The sequence below is a fragment of the Schistocerca serialis genome, chromosome 8, assembly GCF_023864345.2.
Source record: "Schistocerca serialis cubense isolate TAMUIC-IGC-003099 chromosome 8, iqSchSeri2.2, whole genome shotgun sequence".
Classification (NCBI taxonomy): domain Eukaryota; kingdom Metazoa; phylum Arthropoda; class Insecta; order Orthoptera; family Acrididae; genus Schistocerca; species Schistocerca serialis.
Genome location: NC_064645.1, coordinates 372,180,737 through 372,204,414, shown reverse-complemented (window position 1 = coordinate 372,204,414; position 23,678 = coordinate 372,180,737). Strand labels below are relative to the sequence as shown.

At 42.7% G+C, this 23,678-nt stretch overlaps 1 protein-coding gene across 1 annotated transcript in view; it reads right to left on the bottom strand.

Annotated features, from left to right (window-relative positions):
* LOC126417022 (lachesin-like) overlaps nt 1-23,678 on the bottom strand; it is a 626,972-nt gene that overhangs the window by 198,303 nt on the left and 404,991 nt on the right. The window contains exons 2-3 of the mRNA XM_050084912.1: nt 20,760-20,893; nt 2,567-2,774 (exon numbers count right to left, since the gene is read on the bottom strand). Of these exons, the coding sequence (XP_049940869.1) occupies nt 2,567-2,774; nt 20,760-20,893 (342 nt within the window). The remainder of the gene's footprint in view (nt 1-2,566; nt 2,775-20,759; nt 20,894-23,678) is intronic.

The window sequence follows — 23,678 nt, the reverse complement described above, 5'->3', positions numbered from 1 at the left end:
TGGATGCGGCCGTATTGATTTACCTACAGAATAATTTCAAATATTTCTTCAATCGCTGCTTATGAAATTAGACGGACAATACCGCGGTTCGATCGCTTCCGCATTGTTACTTTGAGCCAGGAAGGGCTTTCAACAAGGGAAAACAAGAGTTCACGCATCATCGTGGTGCATTGAAATCGTGAGGCCGAGATGCACAATTCGATATCCTCATTTCTTACACTAGAGCATTTCAGTATTTTTCTGATATTGGCGAAGTGTTGTCCTTGGCTGTAAAGCGATATTGATGGGAATTAGCCACGGGTCCTTAGCCACGGGTCCTTATCCACCATAAGGAGCAGAGCGCAATCAGAGAATTTCTCCCATTACATGCTTACTTGCATTATCCTGCCTTTCCGGTCAGCGCTCAGCACTTGTCAATCTTACGAGGATCCACCTCGTCGCTGCGATCAGCTATACTCGAAGGCCAAACTAAAGCCAATAACCCACGTACCGGTAAAATAGCAGTTGATATTTGTTAATGGTGGTTCGTTTCACGTTTCTGCAGACGAATCTGTTGATGATTCACTCTGACACTTCATCCGTCTTCTTGGGCCAGAACTATTTTTCATTGCCATTTTCATAATTATTATTTTGTACTTTCGTACAAGCTTCAAGTTAGTGTTGAAAGGGTACAGACTGCAGCCTAGGCAGAAACGCGTCTTCTTGTGAGACATGATTTTAGCAGGCACTGGTCGTGCTGTTATCTTCTGTTCTCCAAATGAAAACACCATGTCAAGAATGCTTAGAAGTCTCAGGGGAAGGGAAGATACAAATCGCACAATTAAGGACATTGTATGTCTAATGGCAACTGTTAAGAGAAACTGAGACTTCACACACCAATCAGAAAGGCAGGCGTAAAGAAATAAAATACAAGTGACGGTACATTGTGCCATCACAACTTTAGGTCAGCTGCTTAGTGTTGGTGAACGTATGGAGTTATTAATTCATTCACAAACCTACACACGTAAAAAAGGTTCTACAACACCCCAGTTCCCCGAACTTCTCAAGACAGACGTTGACTGTGGATATTGTATCACAGACCCAGTCCCTTTGACTGTTCTGAGATGTCACTAAACCCGCCCAAAGATGTAAACAACCATGCATTAGCAGCGCCTATTAGACGGAGGGGGTCCGACAGCCGATCAGTTCCAGTCATTCCACCAGGAAGAAAGTACACGGCTCGTGTTGTCTGTAGTTCAATCATGCCTAGAGGGTCAATACCGCGGTTCGATCACGTTCGCATTGTTACTTTGTGCCAGGAAGGGCTCTCAAGAAGGCTAGTGTCCAGGCGTCTCGGAGTGAACGAAAGCGGTGTTGTTCGGACATGCAGAAGATACAGAGAGACAGGAACTGTCGATGACATGCCTCGCCGAGGCTGACAAAGGGCTACTACTGCAGTGGATGTCCACTACCTACGGATTAAGGCTCGGAGGAACCCAGACAGTAACGTCACCATGTTGAATAAGGCTTTTCGTGCAGGCTCAGATCGTAGTGTTACGATTCGAACTCTGCGCAACAGGGTGAATGATGCCCAACTTCTCTCCCGACATCCACGGCGAGGTCCAACTTCGCAAACACGACAACACGCAGCGCAGTACAAATGGGCGCAACAACATGCCGAATGGACTGCTCAGGATTGGCTTCACGTTCTCTTCACCCATGAGTGTCGCATATGACTTCAACCAGACAATCGTCGGAGACGTGTTTGGAGGCAACCCGGTCAGGCTGAACGCCGCCACACTGCCAGGGAGTGCAGCTAGGTGGAGCTTACCTGCTGTTTTGGGGTGAAACTATGTGGGGCCGACGTAAGCCGCTGGTGGTCATGGAAGGCGCCGTAACGGCTGTACGATACGTGAATGCCATCCTCCGACCGATAGTGCAACCATATCGGCAGCATACCGGGGAGGTATTCGTCTTCATGTATGACAATTCACGCCCCTATCGAGCACATCTTCAGAACGACTTCCTTCAAGATAACGACATCGCTCGACTAGAGTGTCCAGCATGTTCTCTAAACATTAACAGTATCGAACATGCCTGGAATAGGTTGAAAAGGGCTGTTTATGGACGACGTGACCCAACAACCATTCTGAGGGATCTACGCCAAATCGCCAATGAGGAGTGGAACAATCTGGACCAACAGTGCCTTGATGAACTTGTGGATAGTACGCGACGACGAATAAAGGTATGTGTCAATGCAAGAGGACGTGCTGCTGGGTATTTGAGGTACCGGTGTGTACACCAATATGGACCACCACATCTGTGGGTCTCGCTGTATGGTGGTACAACCTGCAATATGTGGTTTTCACGGGCAATAATAAGGGCAGAAATGATGTTTATGTTGATCTCTATCCCAATTATCTGTACAGGTTCCGGAACTCTCGGAGCGGAGGTGATGCAAGACTTTTTTTGACGTGTGTATAATTTAATCTGCACAGTGAGACGAAACAAGTGATAGATGGTTAGTTTTGTGAGCTAAGCAAACTACTTCAGAAAAATAAGCGGCAATGAGGTGGGGTTGCCTTACCGTGCACGTCGATGCAGCCGGTCTGCTGCTTCATGACGCTAGTGTTGATCTGGCAGGTGTAGCAGCCGCGGTCCGACTCCTTCAGCTGGCGCACGTGCAGACGCCACGTTCGGAGCTGGTCGTGCGAGACTCCGACCCGCGAGTTGTGTGTCACCACCTTGTCGTGCATTGTAAGCACGGTCTGGTCTTCAGAACGCAACCAGCCCACCTAAAAAGGGAAAATGCGGAATTGTACCCCGCCTCACAGAAAAATAGGTTTACTGTAATCCATTCACACAAGTCAGTAGGTTGAGAAAGTCAATGGAAACATCCCTTTTCTTCTCAATGTGTTTGCGAATGAGAAAAGCTTAGAGCAGCATATTATGAGGAAAGAATTCCTTAATACTCCATTGCATACTAGATTTCGTATCACGAGATACAGGTGTGGAGAAAACAATAAAATTCAATTGGAAATGTCCTGACATTAATGAAAGTTAACGATTGTTTTATCTAAATAAACACATAATAAAATTCTGAACATGGCTGTCTTTCAGCAACGACTTATAAATTTCAACGGAGAAATAATACAGCCAACCGACACCCCTAAGGCGTCTTCATTAGAATGAAATTTTAAAATTTCATTGAGATGAGGACATACTCAGTTGTGTCGAAAACTAGGACAGCGCACTAAGCAGTTTTTGGCAACGGGTTGGCTGCATTATTTCTCCGTTTAAGTAAATAAATATTTGACGTTCCTGAAATCGAATTCAGCATACTTTCGTTTAAAAGTAAATTACATTTGAGAATGTTATCAGCACTGACAACTGATTCTAATGTACCAAAGTTTAAAAAGAAGTTAACTCGCTCACACAAAAAGGCAAATGGGCGTTCCTGAAAGTCCATAAAGTTTCCTTAATGTCTCCTTTGACAATGTCATTGAGCGCAAGTAATCGGCAGATTCATTTCAAACCACATGTAAAAGGAAGAGCGTTGTCTGACCAAAACACTGAATCATTACATCCAGTTTAACCACGTAAAGCAGTTAGACATGTTGCCCAAACCTCAGTGTTAATTGGTGTCCACAGGTGTATCTGTTATGTTTCAGCTGGACCTATTACTGTGTTGATATAAACATTTGTCGTAGTAGTTTTCATTCAGTATCTCATTCATTACTTTATTCATGTGTTGCGAGTATTCTACTTTGGAGTGGTGTTACTAAACGCTCTATTTCTCAGATCTGAAGACAGTATGCTCGGTTTTCCAGGTAAGGAACATGGACTTTTCTAAGTCGTGGCAGTACCCACTACGCTCTGTGGATCTGAAATTTGGGTTCCCACGCGAAAGGGTATCACCAGCGTCCAGGCTGCGCAAATGCAATTTTTCCATAGTATTAGAGATGCTCCACAGAATATTATGACAGAATCAAAATACCGAGAATGGATTACGAGCAGATTCAGTGCAAAAGAACACGGGTCTAAACAGAAAAAGGTGGTGGGAACATGTAGATAAAATGTATGAAAATAGGCTTCGATCGCAAATTTTCGACTACAGACGTAGAGGGACCAGACAGAGGGGAAGACCACCGAGGAGGTGGCCGGACGTTGTTGGCTTGAACAAGTGAATTCAGATGATGAATGAAGGAAATAATTAATGATAATAATAATAAGACGAATCACTGTGAAGTAAATAAGCATTTTACTTTATGAGATTTACCTGTTACTGAAGTATTCTACGGAAAGATCGGTATTTGACGAAACAGGGAAAGATACTGGGTTTGTTACTTTAAAGAGGAACAGAAATTTCAACACCAGGAAACTGTAACGAAGTGTTGACACAATTGCACGGTACTGACGGATTGTGTAGTCCCGGAATTTAATCCACAGTGTAAATCAATGTGGATTGTAAATTGGTAGAGCGTTCCCGGACTGCGACTTAACGTCAACAGCTTCATGTCATGGCAATCGAAGATACGAACATCGACTTGTTGAAAAACACTCCTTCTAAATTAAAATCTTTTAGTTCCAGCAACATGAGCTTCGTTCCATTACAGTCCGTTCACCACACGACGCAGAGTCACATTATTCCAGATGTAATGTTAACGAAAAATATTGACGGAGTAGGAGATACAGGACTTTGAGCCTCGCAGCTTTTGGCAATGATAATTATCAAGGTGTATTTCTCATAGACAAACGCACTACTACCTGTCTTCGCTGTATGGTTTGTAAGAGCATTAAACATTTGAGTCGTGACACTCTAGCAATAACAATTTTTACTATCACATCACATACTAATTAAGACTGAATCCAGCCAACAACAGTCCGCTGTTTAGTTTTGCGATAATGTATCAGAAAAAGCTGAGAAAGTCCTATGTAAGTTTCGGATTAGCGTCTCAGGAGAATACCATCACCATGTGCAGTAAGACTTCAGCTTCTTTCAGTGGCTTTCTTAAGGTTTGAGACATATTGTAATAGGATTTGGGACTTCAGATAAGTTACATGAGCAAGTGTGTGCACGCGGATCACAGAACCTTGCATCAGTGATTAAGTAACGCTCTTATTTCCCCATAATCACAAGATCTCATTCACCTCATTCCATAGCTGTACCCATCCTTGAAACAAAATCATTCTCAAACTCCTTCTGTGACGCTGCTGACCACTACTGTAGATAGCTACCCTGCACTCTCAGCTCAGTTCAGTGTCCCTTTGCCAGCATGGAAGCACTCCAATCGCAAATCTCATTACTTGTTCCCAAATCTTTTACGTACAGATAATCTCTTCATATCTTTGGGCTACAGTCACGTAATAATGTTTGAAGGACATTTCCCCCATTTGACTCTAAAACTTCATTGTTTTTTATATTATTATAATGAATCGGCCTTAACCCATTATCAAGTACAACTGTGCTGGGAGTACAGTTAGAGTTTGTTGAGTGAAGTCATTGTCAAGGTATGATGAACAGGGTGTCCCATGTAGATAAGTAGAAAATCAATGAAATATAACTATCAGGCACAATGTTGGATTTAGGCAGTTTCCCTCATGCCACTAGGTGAATACCGGTCTGATGCATAAGTCTCGCCTGAGCTACACGATTCGCAAACATTTTGAAAATTTTTGTTCACTTCCACATAAATAAAACTCCACGCAGACAGTTCGGGTGCACATATCCCATTTGAGAGTGTGACGTAGGGGCGAGACGATGGCCATCCGGCTACCCATTGAACTAACCGTTAGTAACCATGCCGACTCTGCTCCGATGTGGGACAAAGGATGAGGACAAGAAGAAGAAGAATATACGCTACAACACACGAAATGCAAGCGAGCTTACATCTTACAAGCAATCAAAAACTCAGAACAATAATGACAGAACCATTGACAGGAATAGTTCCTACATTAGAGTAAGGTAGTTTATATTCGCTCGTGAAAAACAAAACAACTAAGAATAAATACGTGCCTGTACATATATGCCCACCGGCAACACTGGAGGAGGAAAACAGAATGGGCGAAGGAGAGATAGTGGTATAGGTAGAGAAAAAAATGGGAAAACGAAAAGAGACAATATAACTGGGAAAGGCGGAAGCATTTGCTTTCCCGTTTTGCAGAGAGAACTGGTCACATATATAAAATGTGTGATATTTCCGCTATCATGGTTTCGACCTTAAATAATTATCAAGCACAACTTTGTTGGGTGTATAATTGGACTTTGTTAAGAGAAGTAATCGTCAGAATGAGGACCAACTGATGTTCAATTGGTAGCTCAATTGTTTTATGACTGAAACATATGTTTGCTAACGAGTGGTTCAGTTCTATTATTGCAAGGAGAATCATGTAACATTTCACTTCTTACAACAACGGACAGGCAAAATAATCAAAAATTTAAGAGGTAATAAGCAGTTTTACTGGCAACCGTTGTTCGTTTGGAAAAATGGAAATGAAGTCCCATGCTTCTTTACAGAGCATAGGGGAACGATGCGGGAGACCCGCACCGCCTTACTAGGCAAGGTCCTAATGGAGGTGGTTTGCCGTTGCCTTCCTCCGACCGTAATGGGGATGAATGATTATGATGAAGACGACTCAACAACACCCAGTCATCTCGAGGCAGGAAAAATCCCTGACCCCGCCGGGAATCGAATCCGGGACCCCGTGCTCGGGAAGCGAGGACGCTACCGCGAGACCACGAGGGGCGGACTTGTTCGTTTATGAAATAATTTATTTTCTGGTACAATCATGTCAGCAAGATGTTACCGGCTTTGGTCATTAATGGTCAACCATAGATCATACGAAAGAAGTAGAAATTAAATCTTACGCAATGTGCTTTCTCAAAATTATTGTGTTTCAACTACATCCTCATATGATCTAAGGACAGCTGATGATGCCCGAAACAGATACTCCCTTTTTGATATTATATAATATTTTGTGCAAAAATAAACAATTTTTGATAAATATTTGAACTCTCACTGATATTTCCATCACGTCCTAGGGATAACAAGCGCTTGAGATAAAACATTTGTTCGCACTCTGAGGAAGAACCTCGCCACACCGTCTGACAGACGTGCACCTTATGAAGAGAGAAGACCCAGGTTCCTCAGCCAGCAGCTATTGCACGCCAGGAGACACTGACCGATCTTGTTGCTGAGGTGTATGGAAGGGGCGGCGCCTATTCAAACACATTGTTAAACGAGAGATAAAAAGCTATATGCAGTTTACCAAGCAATGGGGCGCTACCTAGAAACTATCCTTTTCAGGGCCTGCATGTGGTATGCAATGGACGCACTCACAGTGCCCAAGGCGCCAACTATTAACTGACAACAGGCAGTCTGATATGCGAGTGAGAGCCGTGTGGCAATAACTTGCTTGTAGTCTTCCTACATGAGATTTGAGGACAATGGAAAATATTTAATGACTATGTTGAACAACAATTTAACGGCTCAGAAATAAAAAATGCTCAGCTAACGGGTCTGTGGCCACGCCCAGGGAGGTAGCTGTGACCAGTCCAAAGAGATCATCCCGGAGGTCATCTGTCGTTGCAACAGCGGAGGCGAAACTTCTGACTGGCATCTGAGGTTGCGTTGTTTGTAAGCAAGAGAAGAAACTGACAGTACAGGACACCTTCAGGCCAACAATTGCGATGGTAAGCATAGCTGCAGAAGCATCTTAGGACAGCGACGTCTCTGTTGCTAGCTATTTGCCGTTCCATGTAACTGGTGATGTTTGAATTCAGACATGTTTCAATCTTATCGTTGCGGCATGCATATCAGAGAAGCTATGATACCTCTCGGCAAAGTGCTAGAGTTTAAATGCCAGCTCCTATGAAGTACTTATCCTCTGATTTTAGGACTATTGTTCAGGAGGAAAGTATATTTTTTCGTATCTACAGCTCGATAAACCCTGAGCCTATTTTCGATGTTAATTATAGTTATTCTGATAATTATGATTAAGTAAAATATTATATGAAATTTCTAAAGTTTGCAGGTATGAATACACATTGAGTAGCGTTTGTATTTGGTTCATTTTAGGTCGCGTATTGCAGCATATGAAATTTAGCCAATATATTGAAATTGTATTTCAATTTGGGATCAGAAGACTATCTACTTCCATTCTCGAGGTATTGGGTTTTATGTCTGGCGTATAATGCATGCTTGGTGTGCCCAAAGTTATGTGCTTAGGGAATAACGTGGTTTTAACAATAATAACCAGCATAATCATCATATTTCATGAACCGTTCAAGATATGTAAATGAGTTTTTTAACGATACCATGTAAAGAGGCACATAACATTTTGGTCAAATGTGTAAGCAGACCTGAACCATGACTCTTTATAAAATTCAGTGCTATCTTCTTTGAATTCTCATAGCCAAAACCGAAGTTGGGCAAATGGTGTATCCAAATGACTAGAATGAGTTCTACTTTTGAAAAAAAAAAAAAATGCTTGAAAGTAATCTGGGATATTCAGACAAACATCTTGATATGTGTAAAAACTGAAGTATTTGACTATTTGACGCACAGTTGCTCCTGATTGTGCGAATGAGGTATCAGATATTTTACCTATTAAAATCCTAGCTATTTTACCCATGAAAAGTTACATTAATGTGATATGTAACTGTAAAAAACTGCTTCCTTCGAATCAAGTAGTTAATTAGGACATTTAGATAACAGAAGAAATTAGGAAGCAAAATGACGTGTCAAACGTCATACTTTATGAACAGAACTGCAAAAGCTAAATAAATTAAAGATTTGGTCAAATGTTTTGTGGAGGGTTCTGTCTAAAAGCGAAATATGAAGTCATATAAAGAAACATTTCACACAAATGATGCTCAAAACTATGTAGAGCTAACTAAGCTTATGAAATGTTTTTCTAACCTATCATATTTTTCTCTTCCACACAAATTGTTTCACAATACATTTGAGCAACTTTCACCAGAAAAGATGATTTATGCACAATTTATGCAGGGTATTCCTATTATTTGAAACATTTTCCTTGGAATCAGCGATGGTTCCTCATGCGATGTCAGTAATCAAATATCGGCAAAATTTCTTGGTAGTTCCATGTGTTTTATGAAGAATTTAGTGTGCCTCATATATTGGGATAGGTATGTAAACACCTAATTTACCTTGGTAAGATATTGAAAACGTACTCTGAGATGGAACGTAAAGAGTATAGATAAAACTTAGTACACACAGGATGTGATGCGGTTGTAGTTAAGTTATTATGCTATCTCAGCTAAAATCTAAGCAGCGGTTCCTGGGTTCTAACCTAGGACACATTGCATTGTTGATTAATAGCTAATTATGCTACTCCTAGACCACATGGATCTTAATTCAGCATTTAGTTTAATTCCGTACTTATCGCATAGCAAAGGACGCTATCCCGGGACCAAGGGCACCTTAATTCAGTTTTCCTCTGAACGTATGCCCTGCTGAAAGTTCGTGGACACATAAGAACCGCTCCATCATAATCTATTGCTAAGAGAGTCACGCATATTTATGTGTGTCCTCGTATATCAGATGAAGATATAAAAGTTCAAATTTTTCGTAAAGCTCCCTCTGTACAGTTCATGCACAACTGTTCTTGTTCGCCTTATTTTCCTACGTGAAACTGATTTTGGTGCCATAATCACGAGCAAAATGATTGTACCGCTTATGGTCGGCAGTCCTAGAAACAGCTATTCGGCTGTTGCAGCGGGTGTTTGTCGCTCGCACAGTACGCACGAGCGTGTCGGCCGATACGGCTGCGTGTGGCAGCTCAGGCAGGACGCGCGATCTAAGTGACAGTCATCAATGCGCCGCCGGACAGACAACGCAGGCAGCTGCCACAGGACCGTGCGCTGCCGGCTAACACCTCCATGCTTCCGGATGACGGGAGATGAGAGCAGCTGACACCTACGCGCCTGCACGCTGGCTTCACGCCGCTGTCGGCATGTCACTAGCCGATTCCAGCGCGCCTACAGTTTCGCCACCAGCAACCCGCTCAACGCCCGGTAATTTCACTACAGCTCCCTCTTCAAAGTCCATTTGGCAGTTCCATTTGTCTTTTACGCTACTGGCCATTAAAATTGCTACACTACGAAGATGACGTGCTACAGACGCGAAATTTAACCGATAGGAGGAAGATGCTGTGATGTGCAAATGATGAGCTTTCCAGAGCATTCACACAAGGTTGGCGCCTGTGGAGACACCTACAAAGTGCTGACTTGAGGAAACTTTCCGACCGATTTCTCATACACACACAGCAGTTGACCGGCGTTGCCTGGTGAAACGTCGTTGTGATGCCTCGTGTAGGGAGGAGAAATGCCTATCATCACGTTTCAGATTTTGACAAAGGTCGGATTCTAGCCCATCGCAAATTGTGGTTTATCATATCGCGCCATTGCTGCTCGCGTTGGTCGAGGTGCAATGACTGTTAGCAGAATATGGAATCGGTGGGTTCAGGAGGGCTGGATCCAAACGGCCTCGTATCACTAGCAGTCGATATGACAGCCATCTTATCCACATGGCTGTAACGGATCATGCGGCTACGTCTCGATCCCTGAGTCTACAGATGGGGACGTTTATAAGACAACAACCATCAGCACGAACAGTTCGACGACCTTTGCAGCAGCATGGAATATCAGCTCGGAGACCATGGCTGGGGTTACCCTTGACGCTGCATCACAGACAGGAGCGCCTGCGATGGTGTACTCAACGACGAACCTGGGTGCACGAATGGCAAAGCGTCATTTTTTCGGATGAATTCAGGTTATGTTTACAGCATCATGATGGTCGCACCCGTGTTTGGCGACATCGCGGTGAACGCATATTGGAAGCGTGTATTCGTCATCACCATACTGGTGTATCACGCGGCGTGATGGAATGGGGTGCCATTGGCTACACATCTCGGTCACCTCTTGTTCGCACTGACGGCACTCTGAACAGTGGACGTTACATTTCAGGTGTGTTACGACCCGTGGCTCTACCTTTCATTCGATCCCAGCGAAACCCTACATTTCAACAGGGTAGTGCACGACCGCATGTTGTAGGTCCTGTACGGGTCTTTCTGGATACAGAAAATTTTCGACTGATGTCCTGGCCAGCATATTCTCCAGATCTCTCACCAACTGAAAACGTCTGGTCAATGGTGGCGGAGCATCTGGCATGACACATTACGTCCGTCACAACTCTTGTTGAACTGTGGTATCGTGTTGCAGCTGCATGGGCAGCTCTACCTACACACACCATCCAAGCTCTGTCTGACTAAATGCCCAGGCGTATCAAGGCCGTTATTACGGCCAGAGGTAATTGTTCTGGGTAGTGATTTCCCAGGATCTATGCACCCTAGTTGCGTGAAAGTGTAATCACATATCAGTTCTAGTATAATATATTTGTCCTATGAATACCCATTTATCATCTGCATTTCAATGGCCAGCAGTGTAGCAGTTACGATTAAAAACGCTGATAGTGGCTCAACGAATCTCGTTACTGATAATGGGCATTGCACGAGTAATAGTAGTTCCTAAACTGTACTTGTATAACGTTGGTCCAAAAGCAGTTTTGTTCCTAAAAATAAATTTTTCTGATCAATCTTCCCACATTCTTGCCGCTCGCAATTTCAATCCATTTATTTAAGATGAACATTTCTCACTCAGGTGTTATTTACCATAATTATCAAATGCTTAAAATATCAACAGTGGGTTGTTATTTTCTAAAATTCGTTCTTTTGCGTACCATTCGTAAAGTAAATATAGCAGAGCTGAATGACTAGTGCTGTCATAAGAACCCATCGTCTTGCATCGTAAGGTAGCTTGTGGAATGCAGGCAAAGATGTAGACATCACGATCATGACAACTATTGCAGTCGAATGAGCACCTTACATCGAAACTTTATACGTTTGTAAATGAAAGAATTAACATATGCAATTGTTTGTTATCAATTAAACATCGAGAAATGTTTGCATGACATGAAGAAGTGGAAGAACTGATGAGTGTATATCGCACTATCAAATCACAGAAACCAGCATTTGTCGGCAATTCATGTTTGCTTGTCCTCAGTTAACTGTGCTGGCGTAAGCTCTCGCCAGCACACCAGTGGGTAAATATGTAGGCGAAGATCGATAGTAGGCGATGGATCAAGAGTAGCTGTCACGAGAGAGGCCAGAGACACCCTGACAAGCAACATGCTGCCACCGCCTTCTCAGCAGAATGTATTAGGCCACCTCAGCTAACCAGAGGGCTTGACTCGACTCTCTAGTCTGGCTGCCGTCAGTTCAATTGTAGAGCGGGCTCAGATCACATCAGTAGCTACGACGGTACATAGAGACCAGATTAGTTACCATAGCTGGACCAGCTGTGAGACTAATATTTCTAATTGCAAGGTTACCGATTTTGTCTGCAAGGGGCCTATTGCCGAAGAGGTTGTACTACACAATATGGTCTCTAATAAAGGTAAGTATCCAGTTCATGTAAATAAAGAACCGCATTAATCCACGTGTGCATTTGTGCCCTAGAAAGAGAAGACCGGTCACCCATAGCAACATCCACTCCCTTGCTTCCTTACAGTATAAGACTCTACTGTTGCGATGAGGATACTACATAAACAAGTTCGGTCGTTCATCACTAAGACTGCTACGGGTCCAAGAGTAACTGACCGTTTGCTCACCGCAACAAAGAAGGCGATGTCTTTTCGCTAGGAATAAAACTCCCCGTACACAGGTTTCTATCCGTCTCTGTCAGGTGTCATAATACGCCGGGTCACATAAATATGGCCCCTTAAGGCACATTAACTAATCGTTAACATCAGTTCTGTAGCTATCCAGAAATTAAGTGATGAGACTAGCCTACAGTATTTATTTTCACACAATGTTGCCATCTTACAGTTTTTTCACTCTTTATCCATCGATTTTTCAGGAAACTACCTAATACTTATGCCTGATAAATTTCTAACTACATATAATATTTCTGCTGGTATATAGTCGGACAACTACGCTCTCATTGTGAGAGTCTCACAGATAGTTGAAAGCTTAGCTACAGGTTAAATCATTGCATTCATACGTTATTTACTTAATTTTGTGGAACAGAGAGTGTCTTATTCGAATGAAAACAAGTTCCAGCCGAGTACATCCAGTTGAAAAATCAAGAATTAATCTTAAAACATGATATTAGGCAGCAAATTCTCCATAACGAGCACATATTATTTATGGCGGAAACCAAGCTACTGAGCAGATACGGTTGGCACACATCGGTATGTTTTGAGGATCCTCTTTAACGCTGATACTAAGATATTGGGAAGAAAAAGCAATTCTCATAGGGCTTTAACGGGGTGTCGGTTGATAGCATAAATTCCAAGTAAGTTTTATCACGAGGGAAAGTCGCAAGTGATTAGTAGCAGTGACATATTACAGTTTCTTAAAACAATGTGTTCATCGAATTGACATTTGATTTGGAATTGCAGCGGTGTTGTTGCCTGGAAGACTGTGCCACTGCCGAAAATGTGGCTCTGGGTTGTAGCCCACTACATCCAGAAGAATTTTAACAATGTGGTTGCTGACCAAAGTATACTACATAAAATGCCACCATGATCGTGGACCAGAAATATCTTTAATTTTACTGTGATAGCGGTTATCCAATAATTTACAATGTGATGCACGCATCAGAACACCTCTCTACACCGCTATAGCTAGTACAGCTTCTGTGGTATCTGATGCTATATTTGTACGAAGATACAGCTACGCAGAGACACCTGCTGTTGCCTAGTAAGATGGCAATAAATGTGGCTCTAGCTGTCGTTACATAATTTCATAATTCCAATGCTAGCTATCCTTGATATATTACACGAGCTGTCTATTACCCACATACGGAATTTTAGTGACATATAGTTGCCACTCTTTGAAAACATTTAAGAATGAGATTATCACTCTTATTGAAATAAAGTGCTCCAGATGCCATTTCTGTTGTAATTTCGTAAACCTACCCGGTTTAGATTCAATTACGGGCTATTTTCTAATGTATTAAGTGACTATCCGGGGAACAGAACATCTATATAATAAAAGAAACATTTATTGCATGCCCATGTTGTACCCGGGATAAACACGAAATACACTTGAAAATTGCTTGATACGAAGCGGAATTTGTGAATAAAAATGCAAGATATTTTCCACAGGCCTGTTTCCAGGCCTTAAGTAAGATTATCGAGAAATGCGACCAGGCTTTCGAACCCCCAGAACAATCTAAATCTACATCTACATCTATATCTGTGTCCTCTTATATAAAAAGGCATGGCGACATGAGTCTCCTACAGTATGGGATAGCACCACAGCTGGCACTCCTATTGCGCCCGATCGATAACTTGGTGGTACAGGTAAGATTTGGAAGGATCGACGTTATGCTCTCTATGGAGGTATCGCAAATAATTGTATTCCACTTGACAATGGCCAAGGACTACTTGGTCGAAAGCTCCTCGCACTGCTAATCTTTCATTCAACGGAGACACGAGTGATTGTTAAACTGTTTCTGAATAATAGGCCGTTTTCCGACATAGTAACAAGATTTTTCAACAACAAATTCCCTTCAAAAGAAGAAAGTAGTAGATCACTCCGAAAAGTTTTTCTCACTGATTTGTCGTTGACAATTTGGTTTCGTCAAACAATTTTCAGTGCCACAATGAAAAGTAATTTTCTTCCTCCCATTTCTTCGTGTGATTTCTCCTCCAGTCTACAGAGCTTGGATATCCTAAATTCCCTTCGTAAGGGGAGAGCAATAGTTCACTTTGCAAAAGGTTTCTGAGAAAATTACATATTCACTGATTTCTTGTTAACAGTTTGGTTTCGTCAAACAATTCTCAGTGCCACAATGAAAAGTAATTTTCTTCCCTGTTTTTCTTTGTGTGCTTTCTCCTCTAGTCTACAGAGATTGGGTGGAATTTCCAAAATACTATTTTAAAGATAATTAGTGGTAGAATAAATATCTCTAGGAAGTACAACATAATTTCTTTTCTTTATGGGACCATTGGCTTCCCAAGCACGGCTAAACTTGCTGTCTTTTATCTAGTCAAAATTTACATACCGAAAAAATCGAATATTAGCGCCAAATCAGTTGAATTCTTTTTTAAATCATTAAAAAAGTGTTGAACATTTTTTGTCAGTCATACTACAGGTCAGCATTAAGAAACGAATTCTGATTTTTTTCCAGTTAGGTTGTTATTTATTTGATCCTTCTTGCTTGTCACAACCGGTTTCGCTTATGAAGCCACTGATAACCTTTAAATTTCCTACATCTCTAAATTAGTAGCGCCTTCATAAGACCATTTGGCTATGGTATGTAACGTGAAAAAGGAGCATTAACAATTCGGCACATTTCGTACAGAAATCGCATTCGTAGTTATTCGCTCACATAAAACACAATATGACTTGAATGTATTCGCAATGCGAATACATTTAATCCATTTGATAAGGCTGTCATTCGCGGCAGTGTCTGTTCCTTCAGACACGCAGGCGTGCCTAAGAATTTGCAAAGTACATCGTGTAACACATTCTGCGAATACCAACATATAACAGTTACTTCTAGTATGCCGCTAGTGTCAATTACTTCACACAGTTATGGTTGACGATTAATATTCTGTATTGTTCACTTACTCGAAATTTTCGTCGGTGGTTGGTGTTAGGATGTTCTCCACATGGAGAATTCTCAAAAGAAGTAGCGTCGAGTGTGAAATCAACTGACAATTCCGCACTGTTGAATGTAAGGTAACGAGAATCCTTACGAGCCCACACCAGCTGAGGAGTACATCTCGCAGACTGTAACTCGTCAAAAATATTTTTTAATCGCCTGTTATTCCTGCCATTCGGTTTGAACAAAGCGTAAAATTTAACAATACTTTGAAGGGTTGTGTAACGGAAACTTTCAAATCAAATGAGCTGACTAGGCTACTAGATGTTACGTGGCAACATATAAACATTAGTGTCAACAGGACCTTCCGTTACGAACCGTTTAGACAATCCTTCATAGCACTGAGAAATTCTGTTCCTTGGGTCAAACTCTGATGCAAGGTCATATCGAGTTATTCAAGCAGCTCTCACGTTTTCTGTTGGTCCGTGTCTCTATTGAACATGCCATGCTACGTCTGCTCATTTTCGCCACAAGAGATGGTGGTCAATCGCTACTAGTTCTGAAGTGGACGGCTCCACTGAATCTCATGGCCATTCGTTCCAGTAACGTTCACAATACGACAGTCACATAGTCATGTTTTTGTTGCAGAGGAACGTAGTGGATGGTCTTGGAAGTACGGATCTCGGGGAAGTTGTGTGAAGTTTTAAAGAGCCTGTTCCTACACCAGTGCTACAAAAACCCGTACACTTCCCGCGATGCACGAACACAGCTGTTCCGTGGCCACTGCAGCCTCCAAATGATGTCCCACCGTCTTCAGATGCGACAAGAAGTCACGCACGAGGCCTGTGACCACGATGTTAAATGGAGATCACTTCTTACGTCACTAGAAAGGAACTGGCCATGTTGTTCAAAAATTCTTATATCTCGAGTGCGGCCCTTCTTCAGAATGTCCGCCAAACAGTAAACTGCTACACTTGTGACAGAATAAAATAAATACAAGAACCCTTCGACTCTCACCCCTGCGTGGCGTTTGTTTAAATGGCTTGTAGTTCTGTGAACTCAGCCGAACCTCTTTTGTTCTATTTTAAACCCACTGCCATGGCTGTATTTTTTGCATATCACAAGGCTGTTTAAACTTTGTCCTCTACACTACTGTGAATCTCTTTTTGAAAGACGTGTATGCATGTTTTTCAGTTATCTCAACATATTTCAACATTGTTAGTTTCCTTCACGGTGGTGTTCTGTTTTCTTACTTTATGGTTGTTCATGAATGACAGCTGATACTCGCTGATCCAATTGTTCCGACATACGCAGGGACATTAAATTACAGCAAGCTTTGTCTCTTAGGACTGATTAGACTCTCAAAGTTAGACAGATTTTTATGTTTAAGGAATACACTATAAAACAGGAAAAGTGACATACCACGAAGGAACCATCCGAATGGGATTGGAATCGCTACATGTGATGTATATCTACAGTAAAATAAATGATTACGATTTCAGAAAAAACTTATGATTTTTTTCAGTGGAAATGGGTTCCCAAATCGGTCAAGTCATTAATGCTTCGGTCTATTGATGGACCTTATGCAAGCAGTTATTCGGCTTGGCACTGATTGATAGTGTTGTTGGATCTCCTCCTGGGGATATGCTGCCAAATTCTGTCCGACTGTCGAGTTAGATTGTCAAAATCCCAAGCTGGGAAAGGCCCTGCTCGTAATGCTTCCAGCGTTCTCAACTCCGGCGACCTTATGGCCAATGTAGGGTTTGACGGACACAAAGATAAGCAGTAAAAACCCTCGAATACTCTGCCGGAAAGAAACGGGGCGTAGAATATCGTCGGCGTATCGCTGTGCTGTAAGAGAGCCGCGGGGTGACAACCAAAGACTGTCGGGCCGTATGTCGGTATCCCAACGCTGCCCAGTGAGTCTCCAACACGTCTTCGGCCTGTAATCTTATTGACTGGAGTGGATTTGCCTCCGTTTGATGAGTCCCGCTTCGAAATCTTCCCCGGGGTCTAGCAATATCGTGTCTGGGCACAGCCAGACAACCAGGGCTCATGGTCACTTGCCCTCTCCCCGATTGAGAACGTTTGGTGGATTATGGGCGGGGCCGTCAGACCAGCTCTGTATTTTGACGTTATGACGCGCCAGTGGGACAAATTTGGCATGATATCCCTCAGAAGGATATTTTACAATTGTATCAGTCAGTGACAGGTCGAATAACCGCATGCATAATGGTCGGAGGTGGGCCAACGCAACGTTGACTCGCTCAGCCTGTGAAATCCTTTCTCTTGAGTAAATCATCCATTTCCTCTGCAACTATTATCATTTGTTTAGCTGTACATGTACATTACATCTACCGATATCCGATCCACTCGGATGATTCGTTTTGCGTCGTACTTTCACTTTTTTTATTCTTTTATTTTCATAGAATGTACGAATAACTAAACCTCATGTTCTAATTTTCCTTGGCATAAGGCTTTATACAACAATTTTTCGTTACTAATTGGACTACGTTGTCCTGTTTGTAAGAACTTTGCAGTTTAAGTTTTGTACTTCTCTTCCGTAGATGCACCGATGTTTAGAGTTACAATACTTCCAGATGCACACATTATTAGAAAACCCAGTGGTGTATTAAGGAATCAGTCGGCGCAGTGACACCATCTTTGTAATAAAAGTGCTTCTCTCCATCACTGCTGTGTTCCTTTATCTACCAGCCAGCATGGGTGTCTATGTAATCTAGTACTGATTTTGTTGCTTCACATTTTTTGGTTCTTTCTATGGATTTTGTAGTGTGATTGGTTTCTTACTCCCCCATTATGCTGGTTCTCCCCAACCCTTCTCCCTCTCCTGTTAGCCTCTCTTTCCAAGCCCATCGGTCCCAATTGAGCCATTTATGCATTAATGTACTATTGCGTATACGTTTTTGAATTTTTTGTATTGAGTTTCATGTGTAGGTCTTGCTGTACAAATTTTCCAAACCGTTGTTACCTAGCTGTTTATTTCGTTCTATGGACGGTAGTAGCGCCACTTTACGGTACCCACACAGCCACACCACCCGCTGGTATATTATGGTAGTTAGGTTTTGTAATGGCCACTCACCATGAGCTGAGCACTGATTGCGAGGACGTAGGTATGTGACGTTATACTTTGTGTGAAGGTAACTGTTAGTATGATTATTTTATTTCTTGAAAATTTTTTGTAATAATGTTGGTATTTATAGTCACAATGACTATTCATGTTTACACATGTACTCACGAGTTTGTATTTTGTTTTGCAGATATCCTGAGGATGGGATGCCCTGAAACGCTCGGTATAAAAATTTTGGAGCAATTTGGCCAGTCCATACCTAGTGACCCATTTAGCACTGACGTAAGAAGTGCTCTAAGTGTCACATCATCTGCCTCTTTCGTGGGCCATGTTCAGGACATCCACAAGATGCTCCAACAACTGTGGCTTCACAGGGCATAATACAGCGAAACTAATAAAATTATGCTATCTACGCCGGAATCATCGTACATCACTGGTGATTACTCTTATGGTGGATATAGCTGAATTAAACTTTGCCGAAGACAGCCACACTTCCAAGTATGATTGCCTTCTATTGTCAACTTGGCTTCACAGCCCGTGACTAATAAAATCTTTTAATTTGAGAGTTAATTACAAATTGTATTCACTATGGTTTGTTATATTTAAGCAAAAATCTGTTTCTGGGCACCATAAGCTGGTATCATCAAGCATACTATTTACTGGTGTGGAGAAGAAAGGACACAAATGGAAAATTGCCTTGGAACAGAATATGTATGAAGACCAGGAGATGGCGAATGTTTATACACCACATCCGGGAAAATGGAGTTGGAAAAGGATAATGGTAATGATGATGATAGTAACAATCGAATCTCTTCAAACATTTAAAAAGTTAGAACCATATAATCGAGAAAAGCGAAACTACATTTCAAATCTTGCGTGTAATATCATATGACTTGCCATGAAAATGCTGGAAAATTTGAAACATACATACACATATACACATGACAAGTTTTCCGCAAAACATCAGACATAAATATTACCTATAATATTTTATTGACATTCTAGAACGTGGAAAAGGATAAAAAATAAACAACCAAAGATTCCACAAACCACTAAATTATCTGTAACTCAAACAATACCGCTGAATAGCTGTAATCTAGAAACACACAGCATTGTTGAGACCTGTCAGTTGTGAAATTACTATGTGACTTTATTTTGCCATCATAAAGAACAGCGGCAGTTGATATCAGGATTCATCAATAATGCAATATGTACATCATTCATGGATAGACGTAAGTATACATGTACAAATAACCCTGTATACAAATATTGCTGAAGTAAATGAAATTTACCAGTTGTAGTATTCGCAGGTGTAGGAAAGACAGCTAAAATAGGGCAGATGTACGAAATATAATTAAACTATTAGCAGGTAACTGGGAAGTGTGGTGTGCCTACTGTAAGACCTTCGGTACACACACCATCAGATTATTTGGCTTGTCGCTCTAACGAAGTAGTCGAGTGTCAGCAACATGTCTCGTGGTCTTATTGTGGCGTGTTTATCTTCTACAGTTAGGTCAGGCGATAGACATGTCTCTTGCACGTTTAGGGTAGCAGATTGATGGTGACAAACTTTAAACACAACTTGATTAATTATCACACACAAGTGTGATCTATGAGGAGAAAAGGTTCTATGTTAGCAGCAATCTCTTTGGCTGTGTTACATATTATTACGCTGATCGGCGGAAGCAGAATTTGGTCCGTCTCTAAGGCAGCGCCATCTCGTAGTGCGGAGACGAACGGGCGCTGCGCCTGCGCTGTTGTGCTTAGCGGGGCGCGCTCTAGTGGGAAAGTTGTGTACGCTCTCACTACGAGGAACTATGTACTCAACAGGAAGATTTAGTTTAAACATGATTGATACGAGGAAGGTATTCTCTGAAAAGGAAGTATATGCACTGACACAACTACATGGTGAGATAACACCTGGAACTAGCTTAATAGCCCGAAATAGCGACCATGGCGAAAGGATAATTTTGATACCAGTCCAGGTGGAAAACATTGTCGTTACCATAAACCTGTCATACATGATGTAAGGCAGAGGACGCGATGTGGACTGACCTTGTACTTGCCCAGGTGGTCCACCACGCAGCTGAGGATGACCTCCTTGCCAACAGGCGCGGTCAGGTTACCAACGGGCGCCACGAACTCTGGCTCTGGTGGCACCAGCCGGGGCGGGGACCACGTATCTGGCACTGCAACAGGTGAGAGGCGGAGCCGGGTGTCAGCCACTGTGCGACTCGAGATCCACTGTGCTTGTGAGCCTGATATAAAAGCCAGAGATTGTGTTCCTTATGTACAGGGATTTCTTACTCACAACAATATGACATAAATGTAAAGTGGAGTTAAGTACACACATCAAAAATGTTTCACACCACCCCATTTCCCAGAACCCCTGAAGACGGTCGTCGACTATGGATAGTGTGTAACAGACGCAGTCCCCTAAAATGTTCAGAGATGTCGCTAAGCCCGCCCAAAAGATGTAATCAATCATCCATGAGCAGCACCCATTAGACGGAGGGGGTCCGACAGCCGATCAGTTCCAGCCATCCCACAGTGAAGGAGGTACATGGCTCGTGTTGATTGTAGTACAACCATGCCTAGACGGTCAATCACGGTCAATCACGTCCGCATTGTTACTTTGTGCCAGAAAGGCTTTCAATGATGGAAATGTCCAGGCGTCTCGAGTGAACGAAAGGCATGTTGTTCGGACTTGGAGGACACACAGTGAGACCGGATCCTTTGATGACATGTCTCTCTCAAGCCGCCCAAGGGCTACTACTGCAATGAATGAATCACCACTACCTATGGATCATGGCTTGGAGGAATCCTGAAAGCAACGCCCCCATGATAAATAATTCTTTCGTGCAGCCATATGACGTCGTGTTACGACTCAAACTGTGCGCAATAGGCTGCTTGATGCTCAACTTCACTCCCGACGACCACAGCGAGGTCCATCTTTGCATCCAAGACAATATGAATTGCGGTACAGATGGGCAGAACAACGAATGGATTGGCATCACGTTGTCTTCGCCGATGAGTGTCGCATATGCCTTCAGCCAGACGATCGGCGGAGACGTGACTGGAGAAAACCCATCCAGGCTGAACGCCTTAGACACACTGTCCAGCGAGTGCAGCAAGGTGGAGGTTCCCTGCTGTTTTGGGGTGGCGTTATGTGTGGCCGATGTATGCCGCTGGTGGTCATGGAAGGCGCCGTAGCGGCTGTATGATACTTGAATGCCATCATCCGACCGCTAGTGCAAGCATATGGGCAGCATATTGGCGTGGCATTCGTTTTCATGGACGTTAATTCACCTCCCCATCGTACAAATCTTGTGAATGGCTTCTTTCAGGGTAACGACATCGCATGACTAGAGTTGCCAGCATATCCTCCAGAAATGAACCCTATCCAACTTGCCTGGGATAGATTGAAAAGGGCTGTGTATGGACGACGTGAGGGATCTACTACGAATCGCCGTTGAGAAGTGGACAATCTGGACCAACAGTGCCTTCATGAACTGGTGGATAGTATGCCAGGACGAATACGGGAATGCATCAGTTCAAGAGGACGGGCCACTGGGTGTTAGAGGTACTGGTGTGTACAGCAATCTCGACCATCACCTGTTGAAGTCTCTCTGTATGGTTGTACAGCATGCAATGTGTGGTTTTCATCAGCAATAAAAAGGGCGGAAATGATGTTTATGTCGATGTCTATACTAATTTTCTGTACAGGTCTCGGAACTCTCGGAACCGAGGTGTTACAAAACTTTTTTTGATGTGTGTGTTTGGCACCACGAGAGGCGGACCCACCAGTATGAAAGCAGGCAAAGTGTATCGCGTTTTCAGTAGAAGGCGCTAAGAGTTGATTGAGTCTGTCAGTGGAGCTCAGAGACTTCGAATGTAGCCGATATTTCGATATTTCCTGAGTAACCTATTACTCATGGAATTCCACCCTTCTCAAACAGCGCAGTTAAAGTGTTGGTGATGTAATAGAAGTGCAAATGCCAAACATAACAGCAGATAAATCATTACAACCAGACTGGGACCGTCGAGCACTGCTGAGGGTGGTTGCATGAATCCCATGGTATCAGCGGAAAGGCTCGTTTGTGAGTTCCAACTTGCTACCAGTATTTCAGCAACCACAATGATTGTACATAGGAAGGAGGTTTAGACGAATGGGATACAAACTTCGAGCAGGTCCTCATAAACAACAGATTTCTATTGCCATTGTTAAGCGACACTTGAGGTGCTGTAAAGAGCGACGTCTCTGGACAGTATCATCATGACAATCAAACATATGTCTTTGAGCAATGTCTGAGGGACCTGAACCCACTGTAACATCTTTGGGATGGGTTGGAAAGTCGACTTCACCGAAATGGTTGAAATGGCTCTGAGCACCATGGGACTTAACATCTTAGGTCATCAGTCCCCTAGAACTTAGAACTAGTTGAACCTAACCAACCTAAGGAGATCACACACATCCATGCCCGAGGCAGGATTCGAACCTACGACCGTAGCAGTGGCTCGTTTCCGGACTGCGCGCCTAGAACCGCGAGACCACCGCAGCCGGCGACTTCACCGAGACACCAGCGTCCAGTATCACTACCTCCTCTACTTTCTGCTCTTGAGGAAGAACGGACGTCCATTCCTTCAGAGGTATTCAGAACCCTCATCAACCAGATGCACACAACGAAGGAAACACGCACTCTGTATTAACGTTCACGTGTAGGTGTTTAGCTACTCCTGATAAGATATTGTGGACTGACGCTATTATACAGTTTGTATATTCATTCTGCACGAAAGACTAAGTACCAGTAATCATTTTCATGAATCACATAAGAAGAGTTTTGTGAATAACACCAGGCTGTAGACTTAAAACGCGACTAGGTAATTAATAAAAAGGGAAACGTACAGGTTTCAGACTTTACAAGAAGCAGTATGAGCACATTTTGAAGTTCATTCTGGCTATGAATAGCCTTC